This window comes from Crocuta crocuta, unplaced genomic scaffold, assembly GCF_008692635.1.
Source record: "Crocuta crocuta isolate KB4526 unplaced genomic scaffold, BGI_CrCroc_1.0 scaffold216, whole genome shotgun sequence".
Taxonomy (NCBI): domain Eukaryota; kingdom Metazoa; phylum Chordata; class Mammalia; order Carnivora; family Hyaenidae; genus Crocuta; species Crocuta crocuta.
Genome location: NW_027531504.1, coordinates 6,244,938 through 6,268,259, shown reverse-complemented (window position 1 = coordinate 6,268,259; position 23,322 = coordinate 6,244,938). Strand labels below are relative to the sequence as shown.

The window sequence follows — 23,322 nt, the reverse complement described above, 5'->3', positions numbered from 1 at the left end:
TAGCTCAAATTAATAGCTTCAGAACGCTGTAACAGATGTTTTTAATATCCCATTTTCAACCAACATGGGAAATCCTGGATTTCTAAAACCTAGAGGGAGTTAATACCATCCCAGACTAAAGGCAAAGATTACAGGAAAAGTAATATAATATGTCGTTAGTCACTTATAACATAAATATTTAGAAAAGATCAAAGAAAACTACCTGATCCAAATTTAATCAAAGTTCAAAGGACTGTTTTTTCCTCTTAAATATAGAAATGGAAAAGATACTTCAGAGGAATTTTTAAATTATGTTTTTCATTTTATTTTACTTTCTCAACATGATCCTCACTGATTCAACTTTTTTCAACACCAGTGTAGTAACTTTACACAAATAAAAAGTTTTTTTGTTAAAAAAATTTATACTGCATATAACACAGAGACAAAAAAAAAAATCTTAAAGGGTCTATGATAGTTATCTCTGGATGGTAGAAGATAAAGAAGAACTACGTTTTATAATACCTACATATTTTTTAATAGGTACAGAAGACCCCTACAAAAATAAATCTTCAAAATATAGTCACTCAAACAAATGATGAGATCAGTTTAATTGAGGACTTGAGGAGAGGACACGCTTGGTGGAAGCCTCAGTGATTGGGCATGACCCCAAAGAAGACTACAAGCTCCGCCAGAGCAAGGACCACGTTGGTGCTGGCTAGTGTATAAAGGTGTACAGCTCAAGTTAAGCCATATAAATACTGATTAATGAAAGAAAGAATCTGACCTTGAGGACACCTTTCAGTGGAGAGTAAAAAAACTACTGCAACTAGAACAAAGGAAAATAAGGTTTGGGAAATTCTGGGTAATAACCTGTGGCCTTTATATTGTGAATAATAATAATAATAATGTTCCCCCCTCCCAAATTAAGACTTTTTTTAAAAGAGTAATTTTATGTTCACAGCAGATCTGAAAGAAAGGCATAGAGATTTCCCATTTACTCTCTGTCCCAGACATGCACAGTCCTCCCCATATCAATAACCCCCACCAGAGTGGTATGTTTATTAGAATGGATGAAGCTACATTGACACATCACAACCCTCCGCCCCTCTGAAAGCCTACAGTTTACATTAGGATTTACTCTTGGTGTTGTACATTCTATGGGTTTGGACAAATGACAGGTATCTACCATTATGGTAAATAAGAAAGTTTTCAATTTTCCCGGCCTCTACTCCCAGTTCCTGGCACAGAGCTCCTAAGACCCCTGTGATTTTCTAAGTGATAAGAGCACTAGGAGCATGTTTTGTTCTAACATTTGGCCTCTGACTCTAGTTCTGACAGAACTCCTAAGTCCTCTGGAACTTCCTAGGTGATAGAAATGTCTTTTGTTCTAGCGAGCTGACTCTGGGTGGGCTCCTGAATAGCTCCTAGATGAGGGCTGCTCACCAGAAAGATCAATCCATGATTATAAGCTTGGAACTTTCACCCCCCTCTCCATCCTAAGAGGAAGGGAAGAGGGCTAGAAGTGGAGTTAATAATGGATCATGACCACATGACGAAGCCTTCATTAAAATCCCAAAGTATAGGGGTCAGAGCTTCTGGTTGCTGAACATGCAGACGTGCTGGGAAAGTGGTACCCAAAGAGGGCATGGAAGCTCCAAGGTCATCCCCACACACCTTGCCCTATGCATCCCTTCCATTTAGATGGTCATTTTTTTTCCTTCATCATATCCTTCTAAAAAAAAATTATTTATTTATTTATTTTTGAGAGAGAGAGAGACAGAGAGAGTGAGTGGGGAAGGATCAGAGAGTGAGAATATTAAGCAGACTCCGCACTGTCAGCACGGAGCTGGATGTGGGGCTCAAACTCACAAACCATGAGATCATGACCTGAGCTGAAACCAAGTGTTGGACACTTAACTGACTGAGCCACTCAGGTGTCCCCCTTCATCATATCCTTTAATGATATACCAACAAATGTAAATAAGTGTTGCTCTGAGTTCTATGAACCATTCTGGCAAAGTACTGAACCCAAAGAGAGAATCAGGGGAACCCATATTTATAGCTGGTTGATCAGAAAAACAGGTGACAACCTGGGACGTACTGAATGGCATGTGAAGTTTGCAGGGGGGTAGTCTTGTGGGACTGAGCCCTTAATCTGTAGAATCTGGCACTATTTCCAGGTAGACAGTGCCTGAATTGAATCAAACTGTAGGACACCTAGCTGATGTCAAAGAGAATTGACTGCTGTGGGACAAAACTACACATCTGGTGTAGTATTGTGAGTGTGGTGGTGGTGGTGTATGAATAGGAGAGACACAGGAGAAGTGTGTTTTTCCTTTTGGTATCCTTGGAAAAGAGATTAAATGACAATGTGCTACGCTACACAGGGGCGGGGCTCTTGATAAGAGGTAGCAAGGCCAGAAGGAAGATATTGTCACAATTTGACAGGAGTTTACAAAGGCCTGGCCTGGAACATAACAAGGGAAATGGAAAGAACAGGAATGAGAGGCAAAGGAAAACTGGTTAGCAGATCCTATGACAGAGGAAAGAGGAGGAAAGAGAAATATTTCAGTCCTTTCCACAATTTTGTGCTTGGGTAACTGGAAGGACGTTTCAACCCTTAATAATTTATTGAGCCATTCATCCATGAAACATTAATTGATAACACAGCATGGGGACTCTCAACTTTACGAAAAACAACAATGTTTAATTCCCTAAGCCTTTTAGCTCATTGAGTTCTGTTATGTGCCAGAGTCTATGACAGACACAGAATCAGGATAATAAAGACGGTCTCAACACTGAAGAGATGAGGAAGGAAATAAACAGAGGTAAAAAATGAATATTGCTCCTACAGCAGCACCTGTTTCCTTCCATTGCTTCTTCACTGCTGCCTCAAGACTCTCAGGCTTTTGGGGCACTTGGGTGGTTCAGTCAGTTAAGTGTCCCACTTCAGCTCAGGTCATGATCTCACGGTTTGTGGGTTCAAACCCTGCATCCGGCTCTGTGCTGACAGCTCAGAGCCTGGAGCCTACTTCAGATTCTGTGTTCCCTCCTCTCTCTGCCCCTCCTCCACTTGCACTCTGGCTCTCAAAAATAAATACACATTTAAAAATTTTCAAAAAATTAACAAACACACAAAAAGAAGACTCTCATGCTCCTAACTGGAAACAGATTCTGCGCCTACATAGATTTCAAGATCTGGCTAGATCCACTTGCCTTGTGGCCAATATAAAGGTAAAATTTATTAGTTTTCCTACTTAAATTAAGTAAATTACTTAGTTTATTTTATCTTTTAAATAAAATAATTCTAATCCTAAGCAGTCATTATACAACATACTCATTTTTTAAAATCTTATTTTGAGTTGGGTTAAAAAAAAAATACTACCAGGATTTAACTGAAAGTGCTTTTAGTCTGCTGAAGGGAGAAAGCTAAGTTCAATATCCAACTGAAACCCAAATTAGGTCCATGAAGAAAACTCTGCAAGACAATGGGATGGTTGTCTGACTAGTAGGGGCAGGTTGCAGTGTTTGGGGATTTCCATTCACCTTTCCCTAAAAGGATTCCAAAAGAAACTATCCTATCTTATCTGTATTTCATCTCTACATGTTTCAGTCTTTCCCTCCTAAGAAACCAAGAGGGGCACATATTTACACTGAGTCAGGCAGGGATTCTTCCCCTAGTTTGCCTGAAACTCATTAATAAATCAAAGTTGTCAAAAGTTGCCCCAAACAGTTTTGCTTCTCCTCTCTGTTCCTATATAATCTATGCATGTGAAATTACTCCAAATTCTATAATGAACATAAAAGTTATTTAACCCCACAAGGCTGTTCAAAGGATTAAAACACTGAGCTTATTTATCCAAAGATGAGGACCCCATCTGAACAGATGCAAACTTAAAGACTTAAAAACCAACTTCTAAAAATTTAAGTGTATAGACAGGGAGTACTTTGATAGCAGCTGTAGAAATATCTTGCAAAATAGGGAGTAATCAGAACCTCACAAAAATGAGTACTGGAAAATCAGAATTAAAAAAAATTTTTAACGTTTGTTTATTCTTGAGAGATAGAGATAAATAACAGACAGAAATAATATAAATTATTATTTAAACAATAAATAATAGACAGAGATAGTGGGAAAGGGGCAAGAGGGAGAGCGAGACAGAATCTGAAGCAGGCTCCAGGCTCTGAGCTGTCAGCACAGGGCCCGATGTGGGACCCAAACTCACAAACTATGAGATCATGACCTGAGCTAAAGTTGGATGCTTAACCGACTGAGCCACCCAGAGCCACCCAGACGCCCCTTGAATATCAGAATTTTAAATAAAAATATAAAACAAACCCTTAGTATCACAGCCTCCATATGTCCTTAGGATTCTATGACCATATGTACACTTCAATATTATTTGTATAGTCTTGGGAAGGACATTTCACCTCTTTAAATATATCTTCCATTTGTTTTTATTTTTTATTTTTTAAAAGGCCTAAGCCTATTTAGAATCTATTTATTTTGAGAGAGAGCAGAGGAGGATCTGAGAGAGAGAATCCCACGCAGGCTCTGCACTGTCAGCACAGAGCCAGATGCAGGGCTCCAACTCAAAAATCGCAAGATCACGACTGGAGCCAAAATCAAGAGTCAGACATTTAACCAACTGAGCCACCCAAGCACCCCTAAATATGTCTTCCATTTAGAAGACATCAACTCTGAAATTCTCTATCTCAATGTCGGTCTTTAGGCTAAAGATGTTTTAGCTAATGGGATGTTTTAAACCCACCTTAAAAGCAGCCAATATTACTTCCTGAATGGCTTCCAAGGTAACCAAAATGGATCCAGATAACTTGAAGTCCACTAAATTATTGGTAAAAGACCCACTCTTGGCCTCGAGGGGTTTATAATCAAATTATGGAACCAATTTTCAAATTACAAAAATACTAGCAAATTCACAAGGCACCAAATCCGGTAGTCTCCCCTTATCCATACTTTTCACTTTCTACAGTTTCAGTTACCCAAGTCAACAGCTGTGAGTGTATGGAGGCAGATGATCCTAACATGTCACAGAAGGTCGACAGTAGCCTAGGGATACACAGTACTTAATGTCATTTATCTCACTTCATCTTATCACGTAGGCATTTTTTTCATCTCACATCATCACAAGAAGGGTCACCATGGTATAACAAGATATGAGAGGAAGAGGAGGCATCCAATGGGTTAAGTACCTGTCTTTGGCTCAGGTCATGATCTCACAGCTTGTGAGTTTGAGTCATAGCATCCGGTGAACACAAGTTCAGCTTCTCTCTCTCTGACCCTCGTGGGATTCTCTCTGCCTCTCACTTACACCCTCTATCTCTCTTTCTCTCTCTCTCAATTAAAAAAAAAAAAAAACAGATATGAAAGGCAGAGACTGTATTCACTTAACTTTTATTACAGTATATTATTATAATTATTCTATTTGCTATCATAAAATACATGAAATCTGTTCTCTTAAAAACTAATTTTTAAAATTTACTTTTGCTGTTTCATCACTTCTCAATTAAAACCAAACTTCCATGAACTGTAAATTAAATGTGTCACTTTTTAACTTAAATTAGTCATAGTGTGGGGGGAAAAACATTTTTACATTAAAATTTCAGAATCTTGCTCTAGCCTTCTCTCATTTGAAACCATAGTAGTCTTTTGCCACTAAAAACATACTTCACAGCTGTAGAAATAGCCTAAGCCATTTAACAGTTTCATTTACGACACAGCATTGAATTTATCTAGCAAAAACACAACACATGCACTGGTACTTCCTTTTTGTCCTGTGTTTTCTAAATCTCTGCCAAAAGCAGAGGAAAGAAAGTACAAATGGACAGGATATCCTCAAATTATTTGGTTTGCCTTATGTCATTCCAGAGAAAAATCTAGTGTCTGATTCACAGTTAGAAATTCACACTGCACACTTGAAACACCTAGGGTAGCCAGTTCCAGATGCTGAAGGCAGGCATTCCTCAACAGCACTTTGTCTTAAAAGGCAACCTTGGGGGCACCTGGATGACTCAGTCAGTTAAACGTCCGACTTCAGCTCACGCCATGATCTTGCAGTTTATAGGTTCAAGCCCCATTTTGGGTTCTTTGGTGACAGCTCAGAGGCTGGAACCTGCTTCAGATTCTGTCTCCCTCTGTCTCTGCCCCTCTCCTGCTCATGCTTTGTCTGTCTCTCTCTTAAAAAATAAATAATAAAACATTCTTAAAAATTAAAAATAAATAAATAAATAAAAGGCAACCTTGGAAGGCTTTGCCCAAAGGAATATCAGGAAATTCTGGCTTTCCAGGATTCATCTACCATATCTGATGTAGTAAATACAGCAGATATATCAGACATAGTAGAATTTGGCTTATAAGAAAGGGTTAAGGAAAGGCACATGCCCACCATTTCTTAAGAATACTAATAGAAATCAAATACCTCAAAATCTATTTGCATGAAATCACTACAGATTGAACGTAGAGTGGTGGTGACATTTTGATATTCTTATCCATTTGACAAAGTTCTTAATGCACATAATATATGTATGCTACATTGCTGCACATCCAATTATTTCACCAAACTAGTAGAATGTGTTGGATACTAGACTTGATGTGAGACTGTACTAGCTTTTCTGTGACAATGAACCCCTTATCTCTATAAGCCTGTTATCACACTATGTAAATAATACGGCGATATATGGATGGCTACGATGAAGACTTGAAGAGCCAAGCAATATAAAGCCCTGAGCAGCACAGTGTACACCTTCACTCAAACCACAGCCTCTCTTGCTTCTTCTTTTTTTTACAATCATAGTATTAAGCCAGAAAGGCAAAGCCCTGTAATCTTGAAGCTTACAGTCTAGTAGAGGATATAATGACCATAAGAACAACAACATAATGATGATGATAAGGATACTACTATTATTAATAGCAAGTGATACTGATTTGGAACTTAGTAAGACCAAAGCACTATTCTAAGCACACTGCTCATTAATCAGTCCTTACAACCCTCGGAGGTAAGTGACCAGGGCAATGACAGTTGCTACACAAATATGTGTGAGTGACTCCCTAAACTTCATTCTTGAACAGCTTGGAAAGATCATTCTTGGGATTAATAATATTAATCAAGCAAAACATCACAGGGATGTGGGTTTGGGATGGGACGATGTACATGTAGGAACAATGCCCAGAGGAGAGAATGCATGCAAGGATGATCAAAGAACTGAGAGAAGTTCGGTTCAGGCAATACATATTTGAGGTAATAATCTATAAATTCATATATTAGGTAAAGGAGTTACTGGAGTGTTGGAAAGAGAGGTGCTCCTAGGAGAGGAAGAGTTATATAAAAGCAACATCAATTGGTTGATTGGCAAACTGCCAGAGAAGCCTACCAGTCAGCAGCAACCTGTACTGGGGGATCCTCTGAACTGGCTTGAGTAGGTAGTGCTTGAGGGCCAGATTAGCACAGCGTGGGCTCATCTGAAAGGGAAAGGTATCCAAAGTCAACACAAGCATTCTTCTAAAAAGCAAGGGACCCAGACTGAAGTGCCCAGGAAGCCAAACTTTAGGTGGTCAACAACTCTGGAAGGGGATTCATGAAAAAGCCGGCTGTAATTTGAGGCTCAACTGTTATGCTAAGAGTGGAACTATAGCCCACTCAGCACCTAGCCCACCCTTTCATGCAGGTAGGTCTCTGAAGTCACAGGCTCACTGGGATAATTTCTTCACGGCCCTCTTACAGACAGTGGTGGCTGCAGCCCGTGATATAGGTCATTTAAAGCGCACCTCACTCCGCAATTACCACTTAGCAGGACATCTGCCAGTGTTTCCGCAAGCGCAAATAAACCCAATGACCAAAAAAGAAATGCATGGCCCTAAAGATAAGGTGACAGAAATCAATCTACTGGGAACTGGATTCAAATAATAATCAAAGCCTATGGTCAACAGACTTATGATAACAGGTAGTGAGGAGAACTGCAGAAGGTAAAGATGATCTGAAAGGTAGCCTAGCTATGCATGCCTTCTCTAATAAGCCTGGTATAAAATTTCCTTCTCAGATGAATGGCTATAAAAGACAGATCCCAAATCAGTGTATATAGAAACATTCAATTCCAGAGCCATTTTGACTTGGACCAAAATGACAACTGATTCTGCCCTGAAAGCTCTTTCCTCAGTATGTACAACAGACACCTCAGTCCAATCCTGGGCCTCAAACTCATTCTCCGACACAGGAATTTACTGTGAGGTGGCATCAAAATGGCCGAGTAAAAATGTTCCTGCATCCTAAGATGCTGTGCACTTCTTCCACAGCTCAGCTGGGCGGGGAAGACTTTTTAAAGATTTGTTCAGATTGCTTCATTTTTTTGTAGATATAAACCTCTAGGGTCTGGAACACAGAATACTTAGAAAATTATAACGATACTGCATCCAAGGAAGGATCTACCATGCAAGCATCATTAACCAAGACAGCTAATTTTCCTGTCTTATGTCTTCTTTTGCTGCCAAGACAACAGAACAATTAATTCTCTGGACACCGATGAAACCCTGGGTCAATTATCAGTTGCCATAGCTATATAAATCACACTTCCTTTCTTAACAACATGAAGACATCAGGAGAGGAAAAGGGGAAAAAAAAAACTCCAGAAAAAAGACAACAAATGATTTTAAAGCTTAATTATGTGTCTAATGTATAAGAAATCAGCAATATCATACTATTTCTAAAACCTTTCTAGTTTTGTGTGACTGGAATTCACTGATTTTTAGTTTCAAAAGAGAGAAGTATGTATTTAAACATATAATAATCCACATTTTATCTAAGATTGGGGGAAGGACTTAAATAAAATTTTAGTTTAAACTAATTGTTAAGAGATATATCATTATGCCCAATCAAATCAGGCTTGGACCCTCTAGCTTTGAGTGAAAACACATAAGCTTTGGCTGTAAAACATGTTATTAATTTATCTTAACTTTGACATTGAACCTGTATCATTTATTTATCTAAAGGGAAACAAATTATATTTCCTACTCATCATTGAAGATTAGTTGTTAGAAGAATAAAAGGAAAGTCTGAGTTAAAAATACGAAATGTTCCTGGAGTAGTCAAATTCATGGAGACATCAGGTAGAGTGGTGGTCATGGGGGGGTGAGGAGGGGAGGATAGGGAGTTGTTTTATGTATAGTTTCAGTTTTGCAATGTAAGATCAAGAGTTCTACAGACTGGTTGCAAAACAATATGAATGAATTTAACACTACTGAACTACACACTTAAAAATGGTTAAGATGATTAGTTTTATTTTATGTGTAATTCCTCACAATTAAAAAAAAAGACCCACTGAATATTCTAACATGTAGTAAATGATTTTCAAAATTAAATCTAGTACATACTTTCTCACCTTTTAATTTGTTCAATCCCTTCTTTGATCCTGAAGGAGTTAAATATTAATATCTTTTTGTTTTCAACGATGGCAAATTGATAAAGCTTTAAAAACAACAAAAAAAGAAAAAAGCGTTCAACATTACATGGTAGCAAAAATACCTCAAATTCTCTAACAACAGCAGCAAATGCTGGGTTCTTCTTGCACTGCTCATCCAGCAAAGCTATATTCTTATCAAATTCTTTGATGTATGTAGAGTACATTTTTAGATACGGTCCCTTCTTTACAAAGATATCAGCAATTCTATGTTGCTCAGTCCTAAGGACAAAAATACACAAAAATATGAAAGAGTCATTAATGTGTCCAAAACATATCCAATAAAGAGCAGAGTCTCATGTCTAAGCCATCAGCTTCTCCTCTTTTCTCTTCTTGTAAGATACCTCCTATCTCCAAGTGCCTACTCTTCACCATTCCCACTGCCACCATCACATCTTGCCTAGATCTGCCACCCTCTGACTGGTCCCCCGGCTTCTACCATCTCATCCTTCTGTGCAGCCTGAGAGTCTAAAAACGAATACTGACTTCCAATGATTTCCCAGGGGACTTAGCAGGAAAACAAACTCCTCACCTTCGCTTACAAATCTGTAGCCCCATTGGTCCCACTGCTGCCTACTTTTCTGACTCATTTCAGGTTTTTCTCCTTCCGTTTCAGTACTCTTCCAAGCATACTGGCCGTCTTTAATATTCCTTGGACATGCAAAATCAATCTCACTTTGCAAACTTTTACTAATGGCTTTGCATGCCTGGAAATATGGAAGCCTGGCTGGCTCTTTCTTTTTGACCAAATGTCACTTTTAAAGTGCTTTGCCTTTTCATTAAAAAAAAAAAAAAAAAAAAAAAAGGGACACCTGGGTGGCTCGGTCAGTTGGGCATCCGACTTCAGGTCAAGTCATGATCTTGCGGTCCATAAGTTCAAGCCCTACATTGGGCTCTGAGCTGACAGCTCAGAGCCTGGAGCCTACTTCGGATACGGTGTCCCCTTTCTCTCTGCCCCTCCCTGACTCATGCTGTCTTACTCTGTCTCTCAAAAATAAATAAATGTTAAGAAAAAAAATTGAAAATGCTTTGCCTTTTCAGAAGGTCTTCCTTGGCCATCCAATCTTCACTTGCAAGCATGTCAGCTTATTTTACACCTTTCCAGATCAGAAGTTGCTTTTATCTAATGTTTCTTGTCTATTTTTCTGGCTCTTCCCCACTTGAAACGTCTATTTCATAAGAGCAAGAGCCTCATCTGTTTTGTGCAATGTGATATTCCCACCATGCTTAGAGCCCTGACTAGCACACAGTAAGATACTCAAAACCTTGTTGAATGCAGAAATGAAGTATTTCAACAGTTGTTATTGAAAGCCAAAGTAAAAACAAATGTTATTTCAGAAAGCATACTAAAACGAAAGACTGTGTCTTAACTTGAAGACCCCAGAGAGAAAAATACTTTAATAATTAGAAAATGCCTTATCCAAGGATTAGAAGAATTTTATGTCAGTAGTAAGTGTAGCTTTTACCATAATTATTGTTTTAGCTGTCCCTTCCATTAATTTAATCTGTTTCTTAGGAATGTCTAAGACTTTAATGCAGAACATCTATAGATCTAAACTTGAGAAAACTTTTAGCACAAGCAAAAACTATATTTAAGCTTGCATACTAATACATCTGTTAAAGACAATTCAGGGTAATTTTAAAGATAATTTTTATAAGAGGAATGACAAAGTATGTATAGGAAAACTCTGTGTAATCACATTTTATTTCTATCATGACTTTTAAAAATACCTTTTAGTCATTCCTCAATTCTTCGCCCTGTGTTATTTTACACTCAGGATGCAGCTAGGAATTAATCACTTACCTAACATATTTTGCCAACATGCAGAGGCATATTTATAAAACAGGCAAGAGATATTTTTCTAGCTTGTATATAAAAGAAAGCTTACAGGGAAATTTTGATCATGAAGGTGGGTGACATTATTATGTTATTCTAATCATTTTGTGTCCCCCATGGACTTCAACAGTAAATTCAATCCTCCTAGAACAAATCTTGTACATATTTTCAAAGATACCACCAAAGTTTCTGCTTACTCTCTACAACCCAAGGAAGTACTTAACCTTTTGGTATTCTTTTCTGCAGTCTACAATGATATAATACACAGGTAAATTTTTTAAACCAAACAAATGCAAAGACAGAGTCATGAAACTCCAGAAAAGATAATAAAGCATTTTAAAACATTTCAGTGTGAATATTATCAACTAAACTCCCTCAATCTCAAAAAGGCTTGATTATCAGAGGTCACCTACAGAAAGTTAAATTGGCTAAATATGGGTCCTTCTTGCTTTTGAGGCAACGTTACCAAAGAATTTAAATGGCTTTAGAAATGAGCTTAGTGCATCAAGGTTGTGAATTTTGGCCATCTAAAATGACCAATCTACGGGTAATGACCAAGAAAACTTAATACATTGAAACAACTCCATGTAGGAATACCACTTCTCTGTCACAAGCAGGGCCCTTATGGCTCCATCTAAAATTGGACTCTGGGAAAGCTGGGCAGTCCATTTTTACCAGTTTGACATCCTTTCCTCCAGTTCCTTCAGGAGATCCCGGTTGAGCTCATACAGCTGAGGCAAGTAATATAGGATCTGATTTAGGATCCGGTCCTCAATCACGGGTTTCCCAAGTTGTCTGGAAGCATGGGCCACTGCATCTCGGAAATCCTATTATAGTTCAAAGGAGGAAAAACAACATACACACATATAATTTGATATAAAGCTTTTAAATTACAAACTGTATTTTCTGATGTGAAAGTGTTGTAGTTTGGAGCAAACAATCAAGAAAGAATTCTTGAGGCAACTTTGCTGCAAAAAGGGTGATTTTAAACACAGAGACAGGACCAGAAGGCAGACAGCACTGGGGCTGTGAGAAGAGGCTGATTATACACTTTCAAGCTGGGAGGGGGGTAGTTGGGATAGCAGTTCTCTAAGGAATTTGGAAGCAGGATTTCAAGGACCTTGAGGGGCTAGCTGTTGTTAGGAAGAGGTCATTTACTACTATTGTTAGTAAAACTTTGGTCATGTGACCCTTCATGAAAATGTTGATCAGTGGGCCATGTGCTTGAAGGATGATTGCTAACATGTATCTTGAGGGTGGGTAGAGATAAAGGAAGTTTCCAAAGGAATTTTTTTAAATGTTTATTTTGAGAGAGAGACAGAGAGACAGACAGAGAGAGAGAGAGAGAGAGAGAGAGAGAGAGACAGAATCCAAAGCAGGCTCTGCACGGTCAGAGCAAAGCCCAAAGTACGGGACAGGATTCAGGGCTTGAACTCACAAACCCTGAGATTACGACCTGAGCCGGAATGAGTCATTCAGGCACCCATCCAAAGGAATTTTATACATTAAAAGAGATCTAGGGGCACCTGGGCGGCTTAGTAAGTTAAGCATCTGACTTTGGCTCAGGTCATGATCTCGCAGTCTGTGAGTTCGAGCCCTGCGCTGGGCTGTGTGTATGCTGAGAGCTCAGAGCCTGAAGCCTGCTTCGGATTCTGTGTCTCCCTCTGTCTCTGCGCCTACCCCACTCACACTCTGTCTCTCTCTCTCAAAAATAAATAAACACTAAAAAACTTTTTATAAAAAGGGGGGTGGGGTGTAAGAGAGGGGAAAGTGGGTGATGGGCATTGAGGGCACTTGTTGGGATGAGCACTGGGTGTTGTATGGAAGCCAATCTGACAATAAATTATATAAAACTTTTTTTTAATTTAAAAAAAATTAAAAAATAAAAAAAAAGAAAGAGACTTACGGGATGCTGGAGGTTAAGCTAATGTCAAACTAAGGTTGCCTTTTGCCCTCAGCAAAGTATTAACATTGAGGCAGTTGAGCTCCTAGAGGAAGGTCACTGCCTGTCTCAAGGACTTGTCAATGGGCTGTAAGTTGTAAGGAAATTTAATTTTTTTCTTTTGCGTTTGTTCTCCACATCATTTTCCATGCAGAATTACAAACTGAAAGTACATACTTCCTCCTATCCTACTTAGCTAGACAGAAAAAAAAACCCAAAAAACAAAAACCACCACAACAAAGTGGCTGGGGTAGATATTTGGTTTTAAAACAGTCTGTGTGATATTTCTCTTACATCTTTTGGTTTGATCTTCAAACTTGGTAATTAAAGGGTATCTGGCAATTTTATTGCCTTTAAACTTATTCCAGTACTGCTATATGAACACAATCCATTCATTTTAGAAGTCCCCAAGAGATCTTGATTAATTATAATCTGGAAAGTCCCATTGTTCACTTTCAGTAATTATTTCCCAACAACAGCATTCTAGGTAAGGCATGTGGAAGAGAGTGGCACATTCTTGATAATCAGAGAATACTGGATCCAGTATGACTGTTTCCTTGGGCTAGCCACATTTTCCTTGTCTGCTAAGCGGGTTCTGAGACTTTCACATCGCACATCATTAGATAACACACTTAAAGCTTTTTGCAATGTGTTTGGTACACAGAATCAACAAAATATTTTAACCATGGACCATAAATTCTTCTCTCCCTCTAACCAACTTACCAATAATTTATCAGGATTTACATCTTTCACAAAACAAAAAATTTTCTTCTTACATTTTCTTTCCTGTCAACTTTTCCCTAGAAAATTATTTATATGCCATGCTTTTAAGACAAGTCCACACCATCCTACCCTGTCACCCCAGGGGACTTGGAAAGGGTGGTGCTGTCTGAGATCCTATTTGTCTAGTTTCACACTATCTTGAGGTCCACCCTCTGGGGATAAGTAAAACAATAGTGGAATCTGTTCCACAGCCCTAAGGACTCAAAAACAAAAATTGTTCTTTCTTAGAAACAATCTTTAGGTTTAATTAAAACCTTAAAGCAAAGGCTGGGTAAAACAGACTCTACTAGGTTTCATATTCCTTTACCTTTATTTCTAACTACTTTCCCTTCAAGTCACTGGGCAAATCGTACAGATAAGAAAGATACTGATTTCTCTCCTGATCCCTTTAACCACCTGCCTCCTATACATTAACCATAGGCATTTCTTATGTTTCTTGTGAAAGACAAAAACCTTATATAAAATTTAAAAGGATTCCTTTCCTAAAGGATGGTTATTTCAGACAACTCAACTCCTCCTGTGCGGAACAGGTGCTAATAAACCCTTCACTTCAGGCCTCGGTATCTGGGACTACACTTTATTGGTTCAACAGTCACATTAGCCCAAATGAACCAAGTACCTACATCAGTAACTAAAGAACTACTTTTACAGCTAATTATTATAATATAAAATAAGAATTTGTAACTTGCATAAACTCCAATCCAGAAAACCATACAAAATATCTCCAGAAACCAAATGGATATTGGCCAAATTCCACCTCCCAGCAGCTTGTTTCTATCAGCATTCACATTTACCAAGACAAAGTATAGCTACTTAATGCTTTTAAAAGTCATTAGATTTTCCATCAGGCAGAACAGAATATATTTACATGTCAGTCACAAATAACTTCCTCAATTATAAAAGTATTCAAAGCACAGTTAAACATCTTCTATAATACACTCTTTTCCTTTCTTTTTTTACGAGTTTAATAATCTAACGTAAATGCACGAATTCCTTGTTCAGCAAAGCCATAAGCACTGCCCTTTCTTCTGGTAGAATACATGATGAATATATTTGTCCCTTGGCAGCAACATGACTTTTATTTTCCAGTTGGAAGAGATTTCCTCAGTCTCAACAGTGACAGTAGCCATTAGCAGCTAAGTAGCTTAAGGACCTTATCTGACACAGCTTTTGCCAGACTCTGCATTCCATATGTCTGCCATTATTGCCAAAAGGGAAACCTGCTTATTTAAGACACATTCAACAGAGACCAGCCAACTTCACACTGGACTGACGAGTAAGATGACCGCCTCTAACTGGAGGCGTCTGTCACATACTAGGCAAAATGCCACTTTTTCTAGTACTACTGGATGATTGTAGGTAACTCTGAATGAACTTATGACCCATACTGTCATTGGCAAAAGAGGAACACTTAATAGAGGCAACAAGAATTTAGAGTTTCTATCTAGCTATCTATTACAAATTACCCCTAGAACCCAGGAGGTTACATATTCTAAGCAAGCACTACCAGGGCCATCAACCTGTCTTCATGGTACCTTTTTGAAAGCAGAGAAGAGTACCCCTTACCCCAGGCCAATGTAACTCACACGAAGGACCCTACTTGCAACTCATGGCCTTTATAATTGTACACAGCAGCTCTGGCCCAAATCTTATTCCTTCACCTTTTGGGCCCCTATCTCCTGAAAGTGATGTGCTATGGCCTCACTGCCAGATATAACTAATTCACACAAGAACTACAAGCAGAATCTTTCACTTCTCAGCTCTTCATGAACCTCAACCGTTTCCAAAACTGGTGCCACTAGAAGGAGGAAAAAAAAAATTTTTTTTTTTTAAATAAAAAGGATGCTTACAACATATGTCTCGTTATTTTTCTAAATACTAACAGCCAGGATAATTTGGGAAAGTGTGATGACACTTAAGAGCCAGAGGCAAAACTATTTTTGGGCAGAAGAATTTAAATTCCCCAATACCTCCTTGACTAAATCAGTGAGGATGCAAGACCACACGACTGGCACTTCAAAAATTAGATCCAGAGTATACTTTTCTACATTGGAAAAGCTGGGTAATTAAAATAAAAGGGGTGTGGGAACCAGGATATAAAAATGTTAGGCAGGCAATAGACTTTATTGATATCAACTATAAGTACTTCAGTCTGTTCTTCCAACATAAAATCCACCAAAGATTCTGTATGTAAAACTGAACCATCTAACACCCTAGTTTCTGATTACAGTAACCAAATGCATGTTCAACTTGGCATTTTTAGAAATAGGCTCCTGAATTATAAAGTGTATCAAATTGTTAATAATTCCCAGAAAACCTACAAATGAGAACCAGATCAACTTTTAAAACACAGTGAGTTCCTTTGAGGTATTAACATACTAGCCTTACAAGCTCTGATCACTTGGGCAAGACCTAAGCAAAAATCAATGCAAATAAAGTCAAGTGTGAACATCTAATGCAATGAAGCACAAAACAGATGGTCTTATTCTTAGGGTCAGGCTTTACATCTCCAGGGCCAAAGAGGAGTAACTGACTTAATTAAGCTGTCCTGACTGGGCGTGCTGACCTGAGGGTATGACTTAACCACTATGATGACACAGTGAATTAAATGGACATATGGATAGATAGGGAACTCAGCAGGGTTCCCTGCCTTCATAAAGGGCATTAAGAAACATTTCGGATTAAGCCAAAGCAAAGCAGCTGGGAAGGTCAGAGAGCTTTGATAAATATGCAGAAAGGACTGTGAAACTATGAAGTAAATGTAGAAGGGGGAGAAGTCCCAACATTAACAATTTGATTTTGTTTTAAAATTAAAACATTTGACCAATGAAACGATTCCTCCCTCTCCCTATGCTCAGACGTGGTGATACTGTACATAATAATCAATGCACACAAACTATATAAAGCATGACTGAAATCAAACCTTTATCTCCAGTCTCTAACTCCTTTAACAAGTAATCATAATGTATCCTAACTGATAATATCTAGCTTCATTCTCATCTTCAGAAGATAGAAAACTAGAATTTCTCTGGTTTCTTGGGCCAACTGAAAGAATTCTGAAAACAAGCTAATATACCCAAAGATATACTACTACCCCCTATACAGCATGTAGACATTTCAAGTTAATAATTTTTAATCAATTTCTGAACAACCGCTAAGTGCAAGGTCTCAGACCAGAATTCAAAGCCTGGCTTTGCCATTTAGTAGTGGGTTCCTTTCAGCAATTAGTTTTCTTCATTTTAAAAAACAGAAATAACATGTATTTGATGGGGTTGTTATGAGGATTAAAATAGACAATTTACGTAACACAGCATGTTTCAAGTCACAAGAGAGTGCTCAATAGAAGGCCATTTATTTAAGTAAAGGAGATTTGGTTAATTTAAGTGATCACATGAATATCATTTAAGGTCCACAAGTCCTGGAAGCTGGGAAACAGAATGCTGAATCAGAGACATACAACAAGAAGGAAATGCCAAACCAAAGTAGGGAAAACAAACGCCTCAGCAGCAGGACAAAGGGGCTCTTAACAATGAACTTCATTCAGTGAAGGGCAGTCCTCACAAGAAGGAAGCTGCTCAAAAAGTGAAGGTTTGGCAGTCATGTCTACAGACACTAAAGGAGTATTCTTTACAACTAAGGAACAAATAAATGATATTTAAATGGATAACAAGACTCAAAAAAAACCAGTGTGTATTCAGTAGAAAATGATGAAGTTAGCTGGGCCTGGGTGGCTCTGTGGGCTAAGCATCCAACTCCTGACTTTGACTCAGGTCATGATCTTATGATTCACAAGTTCGAGCCCTGAGTTGGGCTCGGGGATGACAGCTCAGAGCCTGCTTGGGATTCTGTCGCCCTCTCTCTCTGTCCTTCCCCTGCTTATTCTCTCTCTCTCTCTCAAAATGAAAGAATAAAAAAAAAACTAAAAAAAAGAAAATGATGAAGTTATTTTAAGATGGGAAAAACTGGAGGCTTCTATAAGAAAGCCTTCTATTCTTTCTATGATGAATTTTTTACAGAATAAAACATACATTCTAGTTACTAACCGACTAGTTATAAATTGACTTTGCTTCTAGCTCTATGGGTTTTATTGAGAGTCCCTCAAATTCTAAAGGTAATGGGTCTCAACCTTAAGAAATCAATGGAGTAAAGATGCTTCATTATTAGTATCATTTTATTACTTAATCAGCCCATCTGTGTCAAAACAGACCTCAAAGTCTCTGATCATTCTCTTGTCAAAAAAAATGTTTTTAAGTCATGCTAATTGGGCATTCATAGAATAAATTTATAGCTGTTTATTAAACTAGTCTCCCGTCAAAGGGAAAATAAGATAACAAAAATATTGAGATTATTATTATTATTCCCATTTTCCAGAAGAAACCAAGGCTTAACTAATTTGTCTAAGAGCACATAGTGATAGAGACAGAATTGTTAACCACTAAAGAATTAGTCATACTCATGCATTCAACAAATGTTTACTAAAAGCCATCAGTGAGCAGGAATAATGGTAGGCACTGAAGAGATGATTCCTGTTGTCACCTACCTTATATTTTAGTAGAGTAGACCAAAAATAAACTAAACAAACAAATATACAAATTATATTAAGTGCAAGAAGAACACAAAGGGAAAGGGAAAGAGAAAAGAATAGTCAAGAAAGGTCTCTGTGAAGTCACATTGAGCCAAATTTGGAAGGATAAAGAAAAAAACTAGCTATGAAAAAACTGAAATGTTCTGGAAAACTGCATTAGAAAAAGCTGTGAGCAAGAATAACCTTAGTGCTGAACTAAGAACTGGAAGGAGGATTATATGGCCAGAACATGGTCAGTGAGTAAGAGAATGCCCCTTTCTTTCCCCAGCATCTCTTCCTTTGTAAGAGGCCAAATCACATAGCACCTGATAGGCAGGGAGAACAATGGTTTGATGACCCAACAAGAGAAAAGGGACCCTATTAATAACTGCTATTCATTACTAATAGATAATAGGCAATAACCAGGATTGTCAAAAGCAGACTGGGACATATGGACATCCTATTTACAAGCTTTGGTAAGTAATGTGGACTTTATTCTTTTTAAAAAAATTTTTTAAATGTTTATTTATTTCTGAGAGAGAGAGTGAGAGAGAGAGACAGTGTGAGCAGGGGAGGGGCAGAGAGAGAAGATAGAATCTGAAGCAGGCTCCAAGCTCTGAGCTGTCAGCACAGAGCCCACTGCAGGGCTTGAACTTGTGAACTTCAAGGTCATGATCTGAGCTGAAGTCGGATACCCAACCAACTGAGCCATCCAAGTGCCCCACACTTTATTTTTAATGCAATGGGAATCATTTAAAGGGTTTAAAAACGGGAGTGACATGCTCTAATATAGATTTTAAGAAAATCACTCTTAAAATTTTATAAGGAAAAAAAAATTGTAAAAGAACCAGACTGAGAAAAGGGTAAGAATGCAAACAGGAGTATCTGTTAGGAGGCTGGAATGGTTGTGTAAGAGACAATATTCTGAATTGGTGGCAGTAACAGAATCCGTAGGTTTGCTGATAGGTTGGCTGGACAAGAGGGTGAGATGGGGAAATAAAGAACAAATTCTAGTTTTCTGGCTTTTGCAGCCATAGGGATGGCACTACCATTTTGTAGTTTTTTTTTTTTTAATGTTTATTTATTTATTTGCAGAGAGAAAGAGAGAGAGAGCATGCTATGTCAGCACAGAGCCTGACACGGGGCTCGATCCCATGACCTGAGCCGAAATCAAGAGTCGGACACTCAACCATTGAGCCACCCAGACTTCCTAGCACTACCATTTTGAAAAGGAAAACACTGGTATTGGATATTGACTGGGAGACACTGTGTACACCGGACTTTTAAAAAAAAAACCCCTACTTTAGAGTCCAGGAGCTCATGGCAAATACTGCAGAGCATGTATCACAAAAAAACATTAGTTGCAAAATCTCACCACTGTAGCTACAGGCCCAATTTTTCCTCATAAAACATTAGGCAGATGAATCAAAGGCCTCAGATGGATATTCCTTCCAATGTCATAATAGCTTAACTGATAAAATTCTTTAGTTTAGATTTTATAGTTAAGATATGAGCTGTATCACCTAGTTCAGTAAATTCTAAACAAAGAAATGTCAGTGAGCTACAATGATATATTTAAATTTAAAAAGTATTGGACATACTGGACAGTGCAGATACTAAATATTTCTGTCATCACTGAAAGATCTATTAGTGCTATTCTAGAGTCTCCAATATATAAAAACTATTCATAGGAGGGATGCCTGGCTGGCACAGTTGGCAGAGCATGCGACTCTTGATCTGGGGGTTGGAAGTCCAAGCCCCATGCTGGATGTAGATATTACTTAAAAATAAAATCTTTAAAGAAAATTATTCATAAGGAACAATGTATAACTGAAACAACAGAATAGCTTCCCCCAAGCCACTTGGATATCTGGTTCATTTCCAAAAACATATTCACTGGATCATCTAAAGCCTATTATTGAGGTATTGTAACGCAGTCATATTCTAGGATATAACACAGACAATGACTCATTTATATGAAATCAGACAGTAGTAGTGCTCAGGATTAAAACTATCCATGTGTTACCTTTGTGGGGCACTTCTGGTTGAAGGGTAAATATGAGCTTTAATAGTGTGGTGGTGGTGGTGAAATGAAACAAGACTCTTGACTTCACCCACATTATGCTGCTAGCAATCGTCTCCTAATAATGGCTCTCACCTGGTTATTAACGCTTTGTTGTTAAAATTCCCATTAGAGCTGGGCTCTGCTGAGTTAACATTTACACATACCAGATAAGATGTTAACATGAGGTCGGCAGATGATCTACCCATACCCATACATTAAAGGCTTAGGAGGTTTTGAAAATGTACAAGTCAAGGTGGGTTTTGGATGATTCACTCTGCTCAACACCAGCTAGGGAAGAGGCCAAAGCCACCTACGAGATCTATCAGATCTGAGATAATATGCGAAAGACTTTAGTCTGTCCATTTTTACAGTGTTTATGATTTGTTCCAAAAGCACAGAGATAAGAACAAGATACACTGTTTTAAGTAATCAAATAAAGGAACCAATGAAGCTCTTAATTAGTTCTCTACCTACTTACTGGAATCAGAACTTCATTAAAATGAAATTTTAGGACAGAGGAAAAAAGGCATTTGGAAAGGACAGAATTATAAAAAGGCTACTGCTTGATAACAGAACGAATTCTTCCCAATTAATGATGATGTTCTACAAGAGAAGATGAAAACAGAGGGTAGTGAAAGCACCTATGTACACTGTGCACAATAATAGGCTCTTTCACATACTTTATTCTACGGATTCCTCACAACCAGAGAGATTGGTATTTGAATCTCCATCTTACAAATATGGAAAGCTAGGACCAAAGGGTAGACTATTTTCTGAAATTCATATAGCTATTAAAAAACAGAATCTACTTAGGCAGAATGATATTTTTGCCAATATTCTCAAAGTGTGGTCCTTTATTATTATTATTGGTCTGCAAAGATATTAATTAGAAGCGTGAATAAGGGATTGGAAACTTTTATGTTAATTTGACATGCCATGACGTTTTAATTGTATTTTATAAAACTTCTAAAAAAAATTCTGGTGCAAACACGGACTGGAAATTCTTTAAATCCAGTCTCTCACTACATTATGAGAAGCACTATGCTAGACCATAGACACTGGCAGGCAGGGACTATGTTGTTTGTCATGGAGTCTTCAACATGTGTTCCTTGATTTCCTGAAAGAGTGCACTGAAGTTCCCATTCAAGTTTTTCTGACTCTGTATCATTTTTTTTTTTTTTTTTTTTGCCTCCAAGAGCTTACCAATTAAATTGCAGATGCTTCAAATTTCCTTAGAGTGGTCTGATTTCTGTTTAAACATGTCTTTCAGAAAATATGTCAAATAGGCACAGTTTGTTTGTCCTACAGATATGTTGAGCTTTTCAGAAAAAGCAGTTTAGCTTTTTTCTTTTCCCTCTACAATGGTTTAAACAAGACAGAGGTTCAGTAAAAAAAAAAAAAAAAAAAAAAAGGAATTTATTCAGTTCAAAATGGAGTTTATTTTGAGAAGTTATTTATTCATCCTGCTGTTATATATTTGAATTTTTTTAATGTTTATATTACATTTTTGAAATGACAATATACTTCAAACTCAGTAAATTTGTTTGGGTGGTTAAATATTGTGCCATAATTTTTAAAAAGTGAATTAAAAAGAACTGAGCAATAAAGCCAAGATTTATATAAGAAACTATTCACAAGATAGTAATCCTCAAAACAAATCAGTAATGTTAAGAATTGTTTAGGAAAAGTTTCCAAAACTGGAGATTTTTCACACAGGAATTAGAGCTCCAGGTTTCTCTTCTCTTGTACCAAATATAAAGCACTGAGAATCATTTAGTGAATGTGAATCACCCATAAGTGCACCCTACTTTTCATGTTCATATGCATCTTTTAAATGGAAAACTGAAAATAATGATACTTTTATAGACATTAATGGGTGTGAACCTACCATTTGTCAGTAATTAAGATTAAGATGATGTTAATTATTATACCATCTAAGTAAATTTTCACTTCAATTTCTTTCTTCATTGTTTTCTCTACCTTACCCCTCTTTTGTTAAGTCTTAATAACTTGCCAAAATATAGTTCGAATAAAGTAGGATTAAAAGCACTTTCACTGCTAATGCATAATGAAACTTGTAAAAACTTGCAGGTGCATAAGAGTGCATGAGAAAAATGAATATGCTGTCAGACACATCATAATTGTTTCCCAACAGGTTCATTCAAGTTGACAATTATAAAAATGGAATATAAAACTTTAAAAAGTTAGTTATAAGAATATCTATTTTAAGAGTCTATTTCTGGGAGCTTATTCAGATAGAAGGAGAATGGTTTTGAACATTGATCATGACATTCTTTATACACTGCTAGCGCAGAGTTCTCCTGATAGACATCTTCTGCAAATGCCCAAGAATACTATCACTTCAAAAACTATTATGAAGACAGTAAGTTTCCAAATACTTTATATCTGTATTTCCAAAGACTTTGGACATAAAGGCTCTGGGATGTCTGGGTGGCTCAGTCAGTTGAGCATCCGACTTTGGCTCAGGTCCTGGTCTCATGGTTCATGGGTTTGGACCCTGTGTTGGGCTCTGTGCTGACAGCTTGGAGCCTGGCGCCCGCTTCAGATTCTGTGTCCCTCCCCCTCTCTGTACCCCTCCCCCACTTGTGCTTGCTTGCTTGCTCTCTCAAAAATAAATATATAAACATAAAAAAAAGCTCTATTTTTCAGAAATAATCTGA

The 23,322-nt window shown here is 37.7% G+C and overlaps 1 protein-coding gene across 2 annotated transcripts in view; it reads right to left on the bottom strand.

Moving 5' to 3' along the window:
* Window positions 1-23,322, bottom strand: part of FGD6 (FYVE, RhoGEF and PH domain containing 6) — a 110,112-nt gene that overhangs the window by 35,715 nt on the left and 51,075 nt on the right. For both annotated transcript variants that reach the window (XM_077772162.1, XM_077772163.1), the window contains exons 6-8: window positions 11,963-12,114; window positions 9,516-9,672; window positions 7,372-7,459 (exon numbers count right to left, since the gene is read on the bottom strand). In XM_077772162.1, the coding sequence (XP_077628288.1) occupies window positions 7,372-7,459; window positions 9,516-9,672; window positions 11,963-12,114 (397 nt within the window). The remainder of the gene's footprint in view (window positions 1-7,371; window positions 7,460-9,515; window positions 9,673-11,962; window positions 12,115-23,322) is intronic.